The 19,272-nt window shown below is 37.4% G+C and overlaps 1 protein-coding gene across 8 annotated transcripts in view; it reads right to left on the reverse strand.

The window, feature by feature from the left end:
* Positions 1-1,664: 1,664 nt before the first annotated feature.
* The window catches only part of LOC149556927 (ubiquitin carboxyl-terminal hydrolase 26-like), a 69,810-nt gene continuing 52,202 nt past the window's right edge, over positions 1,665-19,272 (reverse strand). For all 8 annotated transcript variants that reach the window (XR_016364814.1, XR_016364813.1, XM_089831556.1 and 5 more), the window contains 4 exons: positions 4,622-4,846; positions 4,194-4,460; positions 2,685-2,826; positions 1,665-2,307 (listed from right to left, as the gene is read on the reverse strand). Coding sequence is in view for 6 of the 8 variants with exons in the window: in XM_089831556.1 (XP_089687682.1) it covers positions 2,213-2,307; positions 2,685-2,826; positions 4,194-4,460; positions 4,622-4,846 (729 nt within the window). In the remaining 2 variants the exon portion in view is untranslated. The remainder of the gene's footprint in view (positions 2,308-2,684; positions 2,827-4,193; positions 4,461-4,621; positions 4,847-19,272) is intronic.

The raw sequence follows: 19,272 nt of genomic DNA on the forward strand, positions 1-19,272 counted from the left end.
TATAAATGTAAATCAAATCTCTCTAAGAATAATTAATGCATAAAATAAGCCTAAAAGAGTTTGGCAATCATAACAGAAAACTGAAGTATGGGTGAGCATTACAACTGCACCCAAAAGCTTCTTGTTCTCTATCTTAAGACTTAGCAATAGCAATCAGAAGACCCTTCTCCCCAAAATCATGCTCACAAGGATGTACAAGAACATATTTGTCGACAATTAGATTGCACAAAAGATTCAACATCTGAGTCCACTAAAAACAACTCAATTGTCAAAGCATGCAAGCAATTCAAAGGACCAAACATATTTTCTCATGCCAACAAAGGAAAGGAGCACCTATATCAGACAAAAACCTAAATGTTGCTCACTATGAAGCAATAGTGTTGCTAAGCTCTGCTACAGACTGCCTAAAATCATTAACAATTGCAACTTGTGAACAATTGGCCGGCAACAAACTGCAAGTGGTAAGCATGACCGTCGTTTCCAGATCTATGTTGAGTCCAAACAAAGCAAATAATAGGCGCCAAATAAATGTCAAATAGGTGTTGAAAAACATATAAATTGAATTTAGTTCAAGGAGAACTTGCCTAGAAAAGCCACCACAGTTACCAGCTCCTTGTGATTGATGATGTTCAACTCATTGTTCTCGTATAATAATATAGTACTTTTCTTTTATTTTAACCTGACCTATAAATTTTGTTTATAATAATTATGTACTATTAGCTTTTAAATTTAAGATTGCCCGTTATATCACATTTGTGAGTCGATATTTTTCCATCATATTAAATGCTCTACATGTAAGTGTCTACCTAGGTTTACTTATATAAAACACCCAAAGATTAAATGAAACGTGGAATTCTAATGACTTCTAGAGGGAAGCATTGCGGCATTCGTATTAGAGATCAACGTTTGAATCGAACTGCACGTCACACGTGTTAAATGCAGCAATGTTAAATTTTAAATCAATTGAACAACTACATCCGACACTTGGATGTGTTATGTACCTCGATGAAGCAAATTGTAAATCCCAGTTTGAACTTCGAAATAAGACCACCACAATTTGGCAGAAGAGATAACAGGCAAGGGACAGTACTCAACAGCAGCCCACAGAAAAACTACCAGATGAAACGAAAAGTCATCCTGAAAATAATAAATCTCACACTTTCCTGACTGCATAATTAGCAGGCAACCTCTAGCAAGATAAATGGAAACCAGACTGCTCTAGATGCTACTAATCAAAAGTATTTAAATTATAAGAGGTTCAAATTACACAAATCTTTTATCTGGTATATGTTTCTTAAAGGATGGCCACTACATATAATTGTAAAATGGCTCGACACCAAAGGCATGGGGAAAGGTCAAACTCCCATTCCAGAATCTCATATTTTTGTGGTTTATAAGCAACATATTATCATCTCATTCTGTGAGCGAATGATTTGTTTTCCTCATTTCAGGCGAACCGATCATTTGATTGTGCGCATTAGATATACCTACAAGATTGGAAATCATTTACGGCAACTAAAAGGCGGCATTGTATTAAGTAAAATCTACAATATCTTGTCTGTTCTGATCAAACCAAGCTTATGCCAACCATACTGCTTTGGAACCAAATGTCATAATGACTTGTTGCAATTGGTTTTAAACACATCCCAGATATGAAAACAAAATAATTAACAGAGCCTTGTATTGAAATATCAAAAAATTTGCTCAACGCATATTTAGACAACAATTTGCTATAAGAAGATTACAGAAGTGACCATGATTTCTGCTTTTTCACCTTGTACATATTTAAACAGATTTGCAGCATTGCACTTTTTGCTTGCAGGGGTGACAAGCGGTATACATCCGTAATTAATGAACGCATATATCCACTACATTTTATCAGATTCATGACCACTATCTTGAAAGCGCTCCCTCTAATGTCACATCCAATGTGGATCTCAAGCCAAAGAAAATATAAATTGCTCATCTCCACATCCCATCAGGGGCAACTTCAATGTAGCCGCACCCTCCAATGGGCAAAATCAAATTTGGACGACTTCGCCAAATGCATAACAAAGAAAACTTGTAGGATATGCTACATGTCAAAATGATCCAATACTTGCTCGATCAACCGTCACCATCTTCTTGTCTTATATTATCACTGATTTGACAATGGAAAGTTATTGTTCCAAAAATTACATCAGTGCAACCTTGCACATAAAAAATTTACATTTCAAACCACTTGAGCTGGTATAGTTGATGTCAAAAGTGTCCCTTTGAATCCTTCTTCCAATTGCTCATTTTCCATTTCCTGCTCTGATAGCTCCTCTGCACATGAAATCATGTAGCAAGAAGAATTAAATTATAATGCATTCCGTTGATGAAATAGTAAATTATGTCTTTTATTTCTGTCTAAGCATAAAGAAATGTATGAATTGTGTATGTTTACAAGGATGGCCCTATTAATATAGATGAACAGTTGTTGAGCCTGGTATATAACAGAGTGTGCCCACTAACCACTATTAAACTTAACAGAAATGCAGAATGTAATATGCTAACAAATCTTAAGGTGCATTTGCTTGAACCAAGTAGTGATGAGCAAATAATCATCATTAATGTATCTACCAAATATGTTATACAAGCTGCCTTGCTAAACATTCTGTGCACATATTTGCTTGGGCTCAGTAATGACGAGCAAACATTACCAGCAATATCTCGGTTTTCATAAACTTCAGTATCCATAACCCACAGACTATCCCCAGGAAAAACATTGAAGTCAGCTAAAGTAGCCAATTCGTTGACCAGTTCCGTTGTGCCTTTATGAAGTTTCTGATTTTCCTTTACCACCTGACAATAACAAATAATACATTAAACTGCACAATTATGAAGTACAGATAACTCCACTGTTACTGCAACATAATCTATAGATATTCTTAGATATTTAGATATTTCTTGCCTGAAAAATAAGTTCTGGAAGGCAATCAACCTTAGGACAAGAAAGGGAATCATAAAGATATGAAATTAAAACCACATGGATGAAAAACAAAATTAACATTGAATGTCCACAACTTTGCTCAAGTGCAAGTGAGAACTTCATTGTGCCAATAAAATGAACCTTTTGAGTGGGTTAATTGATGTTTTTGAACAATTCCTGACCATGGATGATCAACAAGACTAAATAAACTCCCAGAAACCAAAGAATACAGGTGCACATTAAAAGGCCTGGAGGCTGAAGTGACTTTATGCCAACTGTTATCATCTTGGCGGCCTGCCCAGAATCACCCAGGGAATTGCAAACACAACCAGACAAATCCAGAGTCCAAACAAGTTGGCTGCCCACACCCACAAGGAACCATGTAATCATAGCGGGAACAGATCGGACATGGATCCAGGGTTTAAAGTTGGCAAACCAGCAACTTAGCTGAGAACTACAGTCCTTGAAAGCGTCCACAGATCTATTTCTGTTCACCTCCCAAAACATTGCCAAATCTTTTTAAACACAAGAAAATGGAGAAATTTTGAAAACCACACCACCAAATAAAAATTATTTTGCAAGACAATACTAAGAGAACCATACAAGGAGTAAATCATAATGGCAATCTCCTCAAGACCTTATTGATTCTATTTCTAACTATGCCTTTATAATACACTGGGCATTCAATTTCTTCTGGAGTGAAGGACGCTCATTCAACTGTAGCATAGAAATCTTACTTGTTTGCATTAGAAAAATCCACACCACATGCTGCTGCTCAAAAATCAAAAGAATTTCCCTTTCATAGAACTAATACTAATCAGTACTTGCAGTACAATGGAATCAGTCCAGTACAAATGTTAAATATCTTATTATTCCAACAGAGTTTGCATACACGGACTTAGCAGACCAAAAAAATTCAAATCGATGCAAAAAATTATTAATTTTCTTTAAAAGCAATAAATTTGATTCAAATAGCAGTTAACAAAAATAAATCAAATGTGTCTACAAATTGCATTCCGACTTGGCAGACCAAAAAAAATTAACTCCGCAGCTTTAAAGTTTTTATTTTCTGAAAAAAAAACATAAAATTGATGCAAAATACAGTTATAAAATGAGTCCAACGAGTTAGTAATATTTGCCCAAGGCATATTTTAAATCCATGAATTTCATCAATTATTATTTATAGCTTATATATTGATTTTGAAGTGTTGCTAGAAGAAAAAAAGTGAAAATTACTTACTCCAAGGGACTCCCAGACCATCATCTTCAATTGATAAACTGTTGTGCATCCAGAAACTTTCAAGTTTATTGAGCTACCATTTGTCGATGTCTTCCGAGACCTCTTTGAAGTGCGTCGTTCCACATCAGCCAAAGACCCAGAGGAAGTTAAAAGGGACTTGGGAGGTTCTTTTCCTCGGAAAAGATGTACGCGAATCTCCTCATTTCTATATTCCAATTTACGCATAAATTCACTGCTTTCTCTGTCCTCTATACACTCTTTACAGATCTAATCAAACACCAAAGAAATCACAACCAAGATGAATATAGATCCAACCTAGACTGTCCTTCAACATCACCCAAGACACCATGAAACAGTCACCAAACTCTGTAGTCAATGAGAAAAACTAGAATAAACTAATTACGCTAATTAAACGCAAATAAACTCACCTCTGGTTGTGCTCTTATAGTATGTATTTTGCTCATCTTACACTCCTGATCATCAACATTTAATTCATCCTCAGTTATTGGTGCTTCCTTGCAGCTTCCACAACTATCATTTGATTCAGAAGCTTGAAATTCAACAAAAAAACTAATGCCTTTTTCTGCAGGTACATTCCACTCTTGGCAGAAAACCTCCCAGTCCTTTTCTGTAATTATTGTCAAAGCATCTGCCTGTACATAACAACTTAAATTAAGAAGCTTTCCTTACAAACTTAAATTGACTTACAACATCAGTAATACAATACTAAAAATGTTCAATCCCAACTAAAGAGCCATTTTAAATCACTAGAATCGTGAAAATTATCAAGTGAACTACACGAGATTCATGATTATTTGACATTTCAGATGAAGATTCCATTTAAAGGCATTGAACAAATTAAGCATTCACTGTGCTATTCCCAAAAGAGTACAAAATTTGGGTTTCCTCTCCCTTAAAATCTCCTAGTTTTCAGCACCAGTATAACAAATGAGTGTCCAATACACAAAAGAATTGTTGGTTCAAAGATAGATCATGGAGCCATCTGTCAAGGAGTAGATACTTCAAGGAAATAAGAACTCTCTTTCCTTGTATATACAACATTTGAACCTTAAATCTTGTTACGGTTAGTTTGGGGAGGGGGTCAGGTCCCCAGGGCCCGCACAAGTTTCTAGTGCTAGTGAGCCAGGTGTGCTTCCCACTAAATTTTCAGTGACAACAGCACAAAATCTTATAAATGATGACCCAAAACATTATGATTAGACTACAGATCTCAATTAATCTGTGCTAGAGTGTAGCACATTATATTTCAATTCACACCTAAAACGATAAATTGCTATAAAATTAGAGACAATTTACCCCACCGCAACATTCGCCATCACAAGCATGAGGTAAAACATCTGTCCACATGCAACAAAAAGAACATACATGCACAATAAATGGAACAAAATTCTGTTAAAAGTGCCATGATACATTATCATGAGATGATCCTTATTGATTTCTACAAGAAACTTTGAAACATATTCACAATCTATTATTAAAGAACAAAATGGCTGAGTTTCAATTATGTTTGCTTCATAGGTTTGATTAAATTTTCTAATGAAATCATAACTAATACTAAAAAACAACTCTTTAAGCAATAGCAAGAATCCATACAGCAAACTTGATTTCCATTAGTCAGTTCAAGCTTTAACCCACTCAGAAATCACATATGCCAGAATTACCTGTAAAGATCCATCTGAAATCACATATGCCAGAATTACCTGTAAAGATCTATCTAACCTCTTATTTGCATCCGCCTGAGAATGGAGTTTACAATTGATAAAGCTTATAAGTCTGTGTTTGATGGCACCAGAATTATAAACAGATTTCAAACTTGTTACTCCAGAATAAAATCACACTAGAGAGAAATTATATCAGACCAAGAAGATATACATTCACCTGGAAATCCCCAAGCCACTGAGAGAATGGAAACCCATGCAAGGTTCAGCAATCTCAAGTCCATCCATTGTGGAAACTAGACATTCCATACAGACCAAACTCAAGTATTCTTCCACTTCAAAAGCCACAGTCTTGCTTAAGGAATTCACACATTCTGAAACTACTATCTTCACTCACGGTAGGCCTGATAATTCTCACAGTGATAAGAATGTCTCCAGCCTAGCCAGAAGAAATGTCACTGGAGAACCAAGCCGTCAATAGGAATTACAGTCCACCCCAGAAATCACACAGGAAAGGGGACTTGGTTTTGCTTTGGACTGTTGCATTTATCTTTTCCCTTCGACTTTGTATTTTCTAATTCAGGAACATAAAAATTTGATGCCTATCCACAATACAGATTTCAACCTTTGGTCTATACTATTCCGCAACAATATTAATCCCCTAGGTCGAAAAAATCCTTCACGATTATCAATAATTTAATAATATATCTGCCTCCTTCATTAGTTCGTGCACAATATTGAAACATAAACAAATATATATAGCCTTCACTTCATTGGAAATAGATATCAATATCAAAGCTTCTTTCTTAGGATTTCCCAAGCTTGCATTCCCTTATGAAGTCATGCCCATACTCAGTGTGCAAATGTCTTTATTACTGCAGATTTGCCTCTATTAGACACTTCACAAATTTTGCCTCAAATGTAGACTCCATCATGACTCCAACCCTTAGGAAGAGCTAGGTTTTCATCCAGCCCTTCTGTAGAACTCCTGAGATTCTCGCATCCAAAAGTCATTAAACATGTATTAAGAAAGCTTGCAAGTGGTAAAGCTCAGGATATTGATAGTTTGCACACAATTTTTTAAATGGGGGGCAGAGCTCTTGGCTCCACACATCAAGAACATTTTTAAAAAGGCCACGCTGGGCAGCTTCCCGCTTGACTGGACCACCAGCATGGTTATACCTCTTCACATGAGCAGTGCCATCAACTTGAGGGGGTTTCTCCCCTCTTTGAAACTAGTTTTACCATAGATATTGCCCCATCACATTTGTCTTTGGAGATTGATTTTGATCGTGGTTATGTGATAAATTGTTTGTGCTTGGAGACATCTAATCTCTGAGATTTCTATTTGGGGACTTTCTTCCTCCCTCCAGTTGAGTGGTTATATGATAAATTGTTTGTGCTTGGAGACATCTAATCAATTTTCTGAGATTTCTATTTGGGGACTTTCTTCCTCCCTTCGGTTGAACATGGAATGGCTTCTTCATTATCCAGTGGATTTGTTTAGGAAGATGTGTTACTTGTAGCCTGTAGGAATTGGATCATTTTTTGTTTCCAGATATTCATCAGCATTGGAGCTTCTTTATTATTTTGGGGAGTGGGGGGCTATCTTATTGCTCTTTTGCCTTCCTATAAAAGGACAATATAAATTTATGATGTATGTAGCCCTTAGGGGATATGATTGAGTCATTCATGCATCATTTTGTTTCTTTCTTTCCTCTCTTTAGGGAAACAAGTGGTTTCTGCTTTTCTCCACTTTGTGAGAAATTTCTGTCTTCATTGCATTTGCATTGTATATGAGTACCAAAAATGGTTTTTCTGCCAGGACCCATCTTGCATTTTGCTCACTTTTGGATAATAATCTTCTCTCTAAGTTACACTTAAGGGAGTCGTTCGAGTAAATTGGCTTATCCTAATTTGCTCTTGCTTAAGCTTACCTAGGTAGATTAGTTTTTCAGTGTTTTTCCCTGTTTTGGTAGTTTCCCACTCTTGCCTTGCCTTTAGAGGCAGGCTATTATGCACTACATAAAGTCGATCATCAATTAAGCAAGCATTAATTTTGTTTTGCATCTCATTCATCATCTCATGGTTGCTTTCTCCTGTTATGAACCTGAACACTGCAGCATTGTCATAATTTAATACCATCTCCTATGGTGACAGTCCTTCTTTGTCTCGTTGCTAGCATCCATTATGAATGAAACCCATGGACTAACCACCTCACATTCCTTAAAACATGAAAAGCACAATCAAAGTGATGAAACCGCAACTAAGAACTGCCATTGTCAGTTTTTCGTCAAATGCACCTGGCCATTTGACTAAATAGGAAATTCCTTCCCCACTGCTTTCCCGTTATGCTTATCCTCTTTAAGAGCAAGTAAAACACCTATAGACATTGATGTTTTGTTCAAATTCAGATGATGTCTATGCTTTGTGGAATGAGATTCGTCAAGGCATTCAAATGGCATGAATAATAATGCCAAAAATCACCTCTGAATCAAAAAATTAAAATACTACCTAAAAATGCAATACGAGGATTTTCCAATGTGAAATTTATATTCAAATGTGTAACTTGAAAACCATTCCAGATCACCAGCAAGAAGCAAGGGGCAAATGTAGAAACTTACAATCATCATCATAAATAAAAAGCTGTCTTCAATGTTTATCAAGCATCAATGCCAGTCAAGCATCAATTCCATTCATGCTCCATTACTCACTCAAAAGCCGTCTTCAATGTTTGTCAAGCATCAATGCCAGTCGAGCATCAATTCCATTCATGTTCCACTACTCACCCATCATGTTCTTATGGTTCAAACTCTTTGGGAAACTTCATAGGCCATCATTTAATTGATCGTGATTCTTCCATGCAACCAAGTTTTTCCTACCCCTAGCTCTAACAAGTGAAAAATTATCCTATTTGGGCTAACAACTTTAAGGTGGCCGAAAAATTGTCCCTAACATTAGCTGCTTGTCAATAGCTTTACATGTTTTTATCAATTGCATGGTTTGCAAGGAGTTATTCCATGTTTTATTTATATACATATGTTTTACTTAGACAGATACAAAAGCATCGAGCAATGGTCAAGCTTCCTTAAGTATATTTCTTTAGTTTACAATTAGGAGATCCTCTGCTCTAAATGGCACTGATAATGACCATAGAATCTCCTTCCACTTGCATACTAGAAAGAGTGAACATTTTTCATTATCTATAGGCCAAGGAAAGATGATGTTTCTGCTTCATTGTTGGTTCCTTGCTTTCAATTCAATCACACCTCCCAAAAGAAATATCACTTTAAAATATCTGGTGATGCACCTACAAAAGGGGGGAACCCAACAATTCCAAATTTACAAATTCAAACTATTCAATGTGATGACAAAGACATAATATTGTATTCTAATTACATAAAGTTTGAGAATAAAATCTTCTATGGCAATAAATTAGATTTACTTCGGTTTAATGTGAAGCTAGATGGTGCCCACAATTACTTGGCTTTATAGTATGACATGATGACTAGTGGTACATATTTTGTCATATTAATGGCAATCTAAAATTAATCTAAAACAACTAATTAGATGAAAGCCAATGGCAATTTTTAATGGATTAATGACAACTAGTGATACCTTTCTACTTAAATAATAATACTAGTATGTTCTATTAATAATTTAATAGATCATAAATGACAAATACCATCAACTATTGGAATGAACTAAACCAGTGGAGTCTATACAAATATAATTATCAACAAAGCTAACTATGTGACCAGATGCACCCTCCTCCCATCTTAGATATGTGCACTGTAATTTCTGAGATGGATGGAGAAACAACCTATTGGATCTGGTCCAGAAACCTATACTGATTTGGATTCAGTGAAGTGAGGCAATTGACAGATGAAAAACAGTTGATGCAAAAATCTGAGCCATATCAAAAAAAATTATATTACTTCTTTTCATATATACTACCCATTGGTCTGGTAATACTTGAGACAGATTTGCGTAAAAGTTTAGATTCTAATTTTTTTTAACTTTCATGACAACTTTTCACATATGTTTTGTAATAACTTAAATTGGTTCATCTCAGACATATTACTTGTATGTGTAATTTTATCCACATCCACATAACTCAACTATTAGTATTCAATAAAGCAATGAACAACTTAACCTGCCATATATAAAGAAATAAAAGCTTTGCTTCTTGGTGCCAAATGATCTACAATTTGTTCTTCTCAAGTATATCCTGTCTTTGTAGTATCATAGCCTTTTTCTTGCACAATGAAAGGAACTGATTACCATCCCATAAATAAGTACTGGTTACTCTAACAATTTTTATGTATGCAAATAATATTTTAACAATCTGTGATCATATGAAGATGTGTAGGATAATACATGCCAATGGAACAATGACCATATAGCTACATTTAGATTGTTATTTCCCAGTACCCAAAGCACCATTAAATATTTAATGACTGCCACTTCTACTTTCAAAAAAAAGCCATGTCGTAAGATCCAGAAAACTGTAAATGCCAACAATTCTTTAAAAACTAGCAACTAAAATGGCTGTTTCAACACCCGTAGAGATGCCTTGAGTGGCAAAATGTTGATGTTCATAAAAATCTCCTAATTCTTTATGTCAAGAAGAATTCACCTTCAGGACACAATGAAATAGATTCCGTTGGTTCCCATATTTGGCATTTTCATTGGCCTAAAATTGGAGGCTGATGGCCTTTGTTATATACCAGAATCTGAAACTTAGAAAGAATCATGAACTTAACAAAAGAAAATTAAAAACTTTGGGGAAAACTATTCTTTATTGAAGAATAACCCCTAATAGAAATGCAAAATAAAAGTATGCAATAAATTAATAGTATCACAAGTGAAATCTAGAAAAGAATTTAGGAAACTGCATGCAATCAAACTTCTGCTCTATACAAATCCCAAACACCTCCAATAGTGCAAATAAGGAAAACAATACAACAAATAATCAAAAAAACTCGAGCATTATCTCTTAGATGGTAGAATGAGCTCTTGGATGTGGATGACAGATTGAAATGTTGAAACGTTGGTTGCTCCATGAGACATTCCCAATTCGATGACATGTACCTCTACATGATCTTTCAAGCATTTCCACATATGTCAATGTCTTTGAAATGTGGATTTATACAGAAAATTAGCTAAAGAAAAGGATGGTTGAGATCATGACTTAGATTGAACGGCTACGATTGGTTGGCACTTAGGGCTAGCTAGGATTGGTTCAAGTGGAACAATATGGTTAAATCACGTTTATGAAGCACTAGGAATATTACGAGGTAATTGGTAAATACTTGCTTATTAATAACAGAGACCGAAAGGTCAATTTATACAAAAGGAAGAGACGATGTTTCCTTAGGAAACGATCGTAAAGAATAGAAACATTCTATTCCAGAGAAAGCAAAAAACGAAAGCAAACTAAAGCTAAAGATATTTACAAGATAACCATTAACTAATAATAGACGTGTTATCTATTATTGTAATACCCTCCCTTAATGGTTAATCTATCTAACACACCAAGCTGTCCTCTGAATTTGACAAACTTATCAGGACCAAGAGGCTTGGTGAGAATGTCTGCAGTCTGATCTGAGGTAGGAACATACTGCAGATCTATAGTCCCGTCTTCAACCAGCTGTCGTATGTAATGACAATGAACATCCACATGCTTGGTTCGTTCATGGAAGACTGGATTTCGTGCTAACTTGATAACGCCTTCGTTATCAACAAACAGAGTAGTCGGTCCTGCTAGTGACATCTGCATATCCCCAAGCATCCGACGAAGCCAGACAGCTTCACATCCTGCCTTAACAGTCCCTCTATATTCAGCCTCTGTAGAAGAGAGAGAAACTGCCTGCTGCTTCTTGCTGGTCCATGTGACTGCACCGGATCCCAAACTGAACACATATCCAGATGTTGACTTTTTATCATCAACAGAGCCTGCCCAATCTGAATCTGTGAACCCACTGAGTTTAGGATTAGAACTCCGAGAATACAGAAGTCCATAATCAGAAGTGCCCTTCACATAACGAAGCACACGCTTTGCTGCCATCCAATGATCAGCCTTAGGAGCTGTCATAAAACGTGAAATATAGCTGACTGCGAAGCTGATATCAGGCCTAGTAGCAGATAGGTAGATCAACGGAAGGAGAATCAGACTTGGCTGATAACGTGAGACCTTTCTCCATAGGTGTAGATGCAGGTTTGCAATCCTGCATTCAGAATTTGTCTAACAAGGCTCTGGCATATTTGGACTGAGAGATGAATATACCAGAAGACTGTTGCCAAACTTCAACACCTAAGCAATAATGCATGAGCCCAAAGTCAGTCATATCAAAAGACTGGCATAAGTGTTGTTTGATTCCCTGAATCAAAGATGTTGAACTGCCAGTGATGATCAGATCATCCACATAGATAACCAAAAGGATGATGTCACTGTCAGTAGTCTTGATGTACAAATTTGAGTCTGAAGAACTCCTCTTGAAGCCTTGATCACTGAGGTACATATCAATCTTGATGTACCATGCCCGAGGGGCCTGCTTCAAACCATAGAGAGCTTTTACCAATCTGAGAACCTGATGGTCTTTACCAACAACCTTGAAACCAGGAGGCTGCGTCATGTAGACCTCTTCATGGAGATCACCATTCCGGAAAGCACTCTTTACGTCCATCTGATGGACCTTCCAGCCAAACTGTGCTGCCATGGCTAGGACTAATCTGATGGTGCTCATCTTTGCAGTAGGAGCAAAGGTCTCATAATCAATGCCCTGACGCTGAGAAAAGCCCTTTGCCACTAAACGAGCTTTGTACTTATCCAAAGTACCATCTGATTTGTATTTGATTTTGTAGACCCATTTGCAGCTAATGGGTTTCTTCCCTGGGGGAAGATCAGAAAGGACCCAAGTGTTGTTCTTCAGCAAGCTCTGGTGTTCAGATTGCATGGCCTGTTCCCACTCTGGAATTCCTTTAGCCTCGGAATATGTTTGAGGTTCAAACACACTGTGAATGTTGGCCATAAGAGCAAAGTTAACAGAATCTATAGTTTTGCTCTTTTTCCGAGTAGTTCTCCCATCAATGAGCTCATCATCATGAAGATCAGCAAGTGTCTTAGCCCACCACTTAGGCCGAAGAGGAGAATGACCAACAGTAGTACTAGGAGATGATTGATCAACAGGATCCTGATCAGAAGAATCTGGATCAAACTCAGGTGAAGCATCTTCAAAACGAGGTGATCCTGCAGGAGAAGCCGGAGGTGGCTGTACAGGTATCACTGGCAGGACTGGAGCTGTAGGAGCTACTAGAGCCCTCCCATCAGGTGGACCTAATGGAAGCCGAACTCCCAAATCATGAACCTGCATAGGCTGGTCTGCTGGATCAGGAACAGGAGAAACAGGCATGAATGGTCCTCGCTGCTCATCAAAGACTACATCGCGGCTGTATATGAGACGAGATGTCTCGACATCAATAAGGCGGTAGGCTTTGTGAAGACTGCTATATCCAGCAAGCATCAGTTTCTGACTTTTGGCATCCAACTTGGTGCGTGAAGCATCAGGGATCCAAACAAAAGCAAGAGAGCCAAAAACCTTCAGGTGACTGATTCTGGGCTTGCGACCTGACCAGGCCTCTTCCGGAGTTTTACCTTTGACCGCCACTGTGGGTGACCGGTTCAACAGATAAATTGCAGTGTTAACTGCTTCTGCCCAAAAACGCTTTGGAACATGTCTGTGTTCGAGCATGGAACGAGCCATCTCGGTGATTGTCCTGTTCCGACGTTCAACTACACTGTTCTGTTGTGGCGTGTGGGGTGTGGTGAACTGGCGTTGGATGCCATATGTATCCAAGAAGCTGGAGAAAACATTAGAACAAAATTCCCCCCCATTGTCTGATCTAAGAATAATAATAGATTTCCCAGACTCTTTTTCAACTAAGGGTTTAAATTTCTGAAATACAATAAATGCATCGAATTTCTTTTTAAGGAAATACACCCACATTTTTCTACTGAAATCATCTACAAACAACAGAAAATACTTGTACCCAAGAACAGAAGGAGTGGCCATAGGGCCGCAAATATCAGCATGAACAAGCTTAAGTACTTGAGAAGCTCGCCAAGAATCGCCACTGGGGAAAGGTGTGTGATGTTGCTTCCCAGCCTGACATGCGTCACAAACTCCAAGGTGTTGGGTTTGAATCTCTGGCAAACCAAGAACAAGCTCATCCCGAGCAAGTTGTGAGAGATAATGCACATTTAAGTGCCCATATCGCTGATGCCAAAGTGTGCTGATGGAAGATCGCCGAGCAGCCATAGCTAAGTCCTGAGAATCACCAGAATCGGTAAGTCTGAAAAGACCATGATCCTCAAGACCAACTGCAATAGTAGACTTAGTCGCCCGATCAGTGATGGTGCACTGATGTGAACTGAAGGTGACTGCCAAGTGTGGAGAATGTCGCAGCAACTGACTAACCGAGAGTAGATTTAGTTCCATCCCTGGAACGTAGTACACATCAAGGAATATGAGCTTCCTCCCAATAGACTGAATTTGAATGTTGCCTTTACCAACAACCGTGTACTCTTCTCCACCACCAAAGATAACAGAATTTGAATAAGGCTGGTAGTCAGTAAACCAGTCTCTGCGGTGAGTGAAATGTCGAGAGGCACCTGAATCAATGTACCAGGCAAATGACTGTACATGATCTGCAAGTCTTTTAGCCATGAAGGCATAAAAGGCAGATTCCACCTGCTCAGTGTGCTCTGCACTGTTCGCTTTGGGTTGCGAACCCGATTGCTTAGACTGGGCAGCTAAGCGTTTCCGACATGCAACCTTCATGTGACCATACTTGTGGCAATAGTTGCATTGAATGTTCTTCTTTTTGGTACCATCGGATGCTGGAGCAGAAGACTTCTGCTGAGATGGTTGCTGAAACTTGCCCTTATCCTTCTGAAAGGATTTCGCAGCAAAGGCTTGCTCAGTGGAGGTGGAACTGGAGCTGCTACCGAACTGTTGTTTCCACCGATCTTGCTGAAGTAGCAGGGTGCAGAGATCAGTGAACTTTAGATCAACACCAGTAGATGTGATGTTGAGAGTCTCGATAAAATGCTCACAGGAATTTGGTAAACTCCGAAGAGTGATTACCATAATATCCTCTTCCTCCATCTTGCGACCGATGGCAAGTAACTGATCACGGATTTCCTGAATCCGATTCAGGTGAGCCTGGAGCGAGGTGCGCTCATCCATGACAATAGAAAACAGAGTGTTTTTCAGAAAGAAGGCTCTGCTCTTGTCGGAAGTCTCATGAAGACCTTTTAGATGTGTCCAGATTTCGGCCGCTGTCTTGCCGGATGGAATCTGAGAAAGCTAGTCATCAGCTACGGAGAGTTTGAGAAGCATTACTGCCTCTCGATTGTTCAGATCCCATGTATCTTGATCAGGACCCGGAGAAGTCGGACGCTGCTTAACACCCAGAACAAGTTGATCGGTGTTTCGATATTCGAAGATTGCGATGATGCGCTGCTTCCAAGTTCCATAATTGCGACCATTGAATTTGGAATTATGCTCGAGCAAAATATTTGTCAGAGATGCCATGGCACGTTTTCCAATGAAAAACTGTGAAAATCTGTGAAGGCACGTTCTTCGAGGCAAAAATACGGAAGACCCAAAAAAATCAGAGAATGACCCAAAAGAGAGCTCGAAAAACCCAAAAGGAATCTGCTGTCGTTTTCTGAATCCGCTGGCTCGAAAATCGAGGCACAAAAATCGAGGCACCCAGAAAAACGGACGACAACCCAATTGAGCTCTCGAAAAACCCACCAAGAATTTGCAAACAAAAAAAATTTCCGACCCCAAAAATTAGGGTTTCAAAAAAAAACGGCCCTAGCTGAAAAAAGCTTGAAAAAACTTCAGATTTCTTGATGAAAAATGGTCGAATCTGCTTCCCAGAGCACGATGACAGACTGAGACGGCTAAGAGCATGAAGATTTGATACAGAAACATGCAGATTTTCACCCCAAAAACGCGAGTCTTCAAAAAATGGCCACGATTTCCATGCGATTTGCAGACCCGTAATTCGGGAATTTCTCCAAGCAGAAAAACCCTAAGTGGGTTTTGGAGAAATTAGCTGAAATAATTTTGGAAAAATTTAAACAAATAATTTCAAGAAGAAATTATAAATTTTTCCGAAAAAATTTAAGTATTTAGCTCTGATACCATATTACAAGGTAATTGGTAAATACTTGCTTATTAATAACAGAGACCGAAAGGTCAATTTATACAAAAGGAAGAGACGATGTTTCCTTAGGAAACGATCGTAAAGAATAGAAACATTCTATTCCAGAGAAAGCAAAAAACGAAAGCAAACTAAAGCTAAAGATATTTACAAGATAACCATTAACTAATAATAGACGTGTTATCTATTATTGTAATAAGGAATGACTCCTGTTGCATGGAAAGATGAGATGCAAGCAACTGGATGCTTATGATGAGTGCAAATGGATGTGAGAGACTAAGGTATCTGATGGATGGCAAAGATTTGCTTAATTTAAATGAATGGTCAAGCTGTAAAAGGTTTCTTTTCGACCTATCTAGTGAAGTGAAAATTCTTTCAATTTTATTCTGTAAGCTACCGATTCGCCCTAGCATGGTACTATGTGATTTCTGCCAATTTCTTACCCACAACTGCTGGGTTCAACCCAGAAAAATCCAAACCCAAACCGAATTTCAATCCAAATGTGTCCAGCCAGCAAATTTAGATGTTCTATTACCAAAAAAGTTGACTTTGAAAGAAAATTTTACTTTTGAAAAAAAAAAGGTTTTTTGAGGTGTTCATTTATTGTAGTGGTAAAAGTATTGTAAAAATCATGACATCAAGCAATAACCACCAGTTTGCTATGCTAGTACAAAGAATATGGAAGGTCTACTATAAATCATTAACCCTTGCATATTCAACTCTCAATCTCTAATGCTATCAAAACTGTAACAAACCATGAATCGTGTTTCTCGTAAGGACACTGGATTGTGTCTAAAAGAGCATCACAAGACTGCCTTCAGCACTCTATTGGGTATGTAGGGGTGATGATCTTTAGATAATTGTGAGCAAGCATTAGAACCATGTTAAACCCTTAAGGCCAGTTCATTACTTTAAGGATAACTTTATCCAAATCCTTGACAAACTACAAGGTCCTATAAACTCAAAATGTAGCAGTCTTTATTGTTCAATTTAGAACCAGAAATGAACTTAAGCAACTTCTCGAAATATTAAAAGCACAAGTACAGATAAACACGTGAAATGTTGTCCAGGGAAAATCGTCCAACTGGAGGGGAGAACCCCAGCCACACTTAAAAATGATTCTTCACTGAATATTCAAACGTCTAGATACGGTACTCACAAAATCTGGAATGACACTGAGAACAATCACTCATGGAATGTCCCCTTTATAATTATATATACAATACCCAGTATATACTGAATATAAAATGCCTTTCTTCACTCACGATGCCATACACCACAGAATATAAAAACATGATAATCACAGAGGTAATATCAACAAAGAATGTCTGCCGGAAAACTTGAGCACTTGCACATTATCTTTGAACCAGAATAACCCACAAATAATCACACTCACAACACAGAAATGTCCAGCCTAATAATTGCATAACCGCTGAATCCAAAGAGACCATGAATAGAGCACTTTTGAGTACCATTAGGAATGAGAGGACAGGAGTTACTACAGCGAGCCGTCACATACAAGGTGCCCCTACATAAGTTGAAGATCCTCCATCGTCTTTAATGAATTGTCCTAAAATACATCATCCTTGAATACACGATGGTGGCACTACTAATGGTATGTCCACCTCAACAGCTACATACACATCTGGCACAAAGCTGGACGACAGTTACAAAACTTGGGATACTACATTGTCTTAACCACAAACACAGCAATTACCATATCCTTGATCTCCAATGACCAACAGTAATGCAACATGCGAATCTTGGCTTACCAAAAAGCCATGCAAGAACTCTTTAATGGCCAGCTGCATATGCCCTTTCGTCTGCTGAAGACTCTTCATAGGCTTCAAAAAAATATACTTCATATAAGAAATAATTCACCATTAGACTCTTTGCAGTCTTTATTAAATAACTGGGGACCAAAATGAATGAGACTTTCAACAAGCAAACACATAAAGCATCAATGCTGATGAAGATCACATTCTCTGATAAACAAAACCATCGCAGGTAAGTAGATATCTCTCTACGGTGACCAAACTTCAACATTAATATGCTAAAAGACCTTGTCATACAGCACCAAACAAAGGCATTATCAAGAAAATGGTAGTAATCTACCAAATGATAGTGGTGTCAAAATAGAGTATTGATCTCTGAAGAGTATACTCTCCCAAATGTAGTAGTGCCGAATTAGAGATCATATTGATCCTTGAAGAGTATGCTATGTATCACAGTATTCTATAAAAAGCCATGGATATGATAGTCATCAAGTTCTTATCTATGAAAATGTTGTGTATCACAGTATTCTATAAAACGCCATGGATATGATAGTCACCAAGTTCTTATCCATGAAATGCCATCCATAGTCTATTGAGACTACAGTCTATAGAGGTCATAATCACAAATGACTGTCATGTCAAGTAAATCCAATTCCAATGGCCTACCGTACAATAGTCATCTAATATCGATGCTGATGATGATACTTGTTATGATCCATATGATATTTGATCAATTGTAAATGATAAATGATCATTGCCATTATTACTTTTTTGACTTTAAAGTTAAAATGTATATCATAACATTCTAGTTTATCAAATATTTGACTAGTACTATGGTAGCGTATTTTGCTATGTTATTTGACTAGTAATATAGTGATGTATTTTGAAATTAATTACAGCTGCAAACATGTCGTGTTCCCAATGCCTTATTATTGTTATTATTTTTTTTAACTTCAAATGTATATCATAACCTTCTATTTTAATTAATATGCTACTATAGTGATGTATTTTGAAATTAATTAATGCAGCAAATATGTGAACGTTCCTGATTTTAATATGCTTTTATATTGACAAACCCAACATAAACTCAGCCCCCGAAATGTTTTGACTGAGCCCACAAACCGAACCATTTACGGACCAATACCTTAGTTTTCTTTTAAATGTGATGAATGAGGGAAAAAAGCATTAGCCTAATTAATAACATAAGCATTTCTCAGATTAACTAGCGATGGAGAAAAGTCAGTCTAGATAAATTTAAAAAGGTTTAAATAATTAATTAGTGAAGAGAAATTAATTTAAAACTGTAACTGATTAAATAAATATGACATGACTACCGAAGGAAGGATGAAAATTAATTAAATCATCTATTCAACTAATTCGGGAAGA

Source organism: Cupressus sempervirens, chromosome 5 (assembly GCF_028749045.1).
Source record: "Cupressus sempervirens isolate cs-2001-9-10 chromosome 5, ASM2874904v1, whole genome shotgun sequence".
Classification (NCBI taxonomy): domain Eukaryota; kingdom Viridiplantae; phylum Streptophyta; class Pinopsida; order Cupressales; family Cupressaceae; genus Cupressus; species Cupressus sempervirens.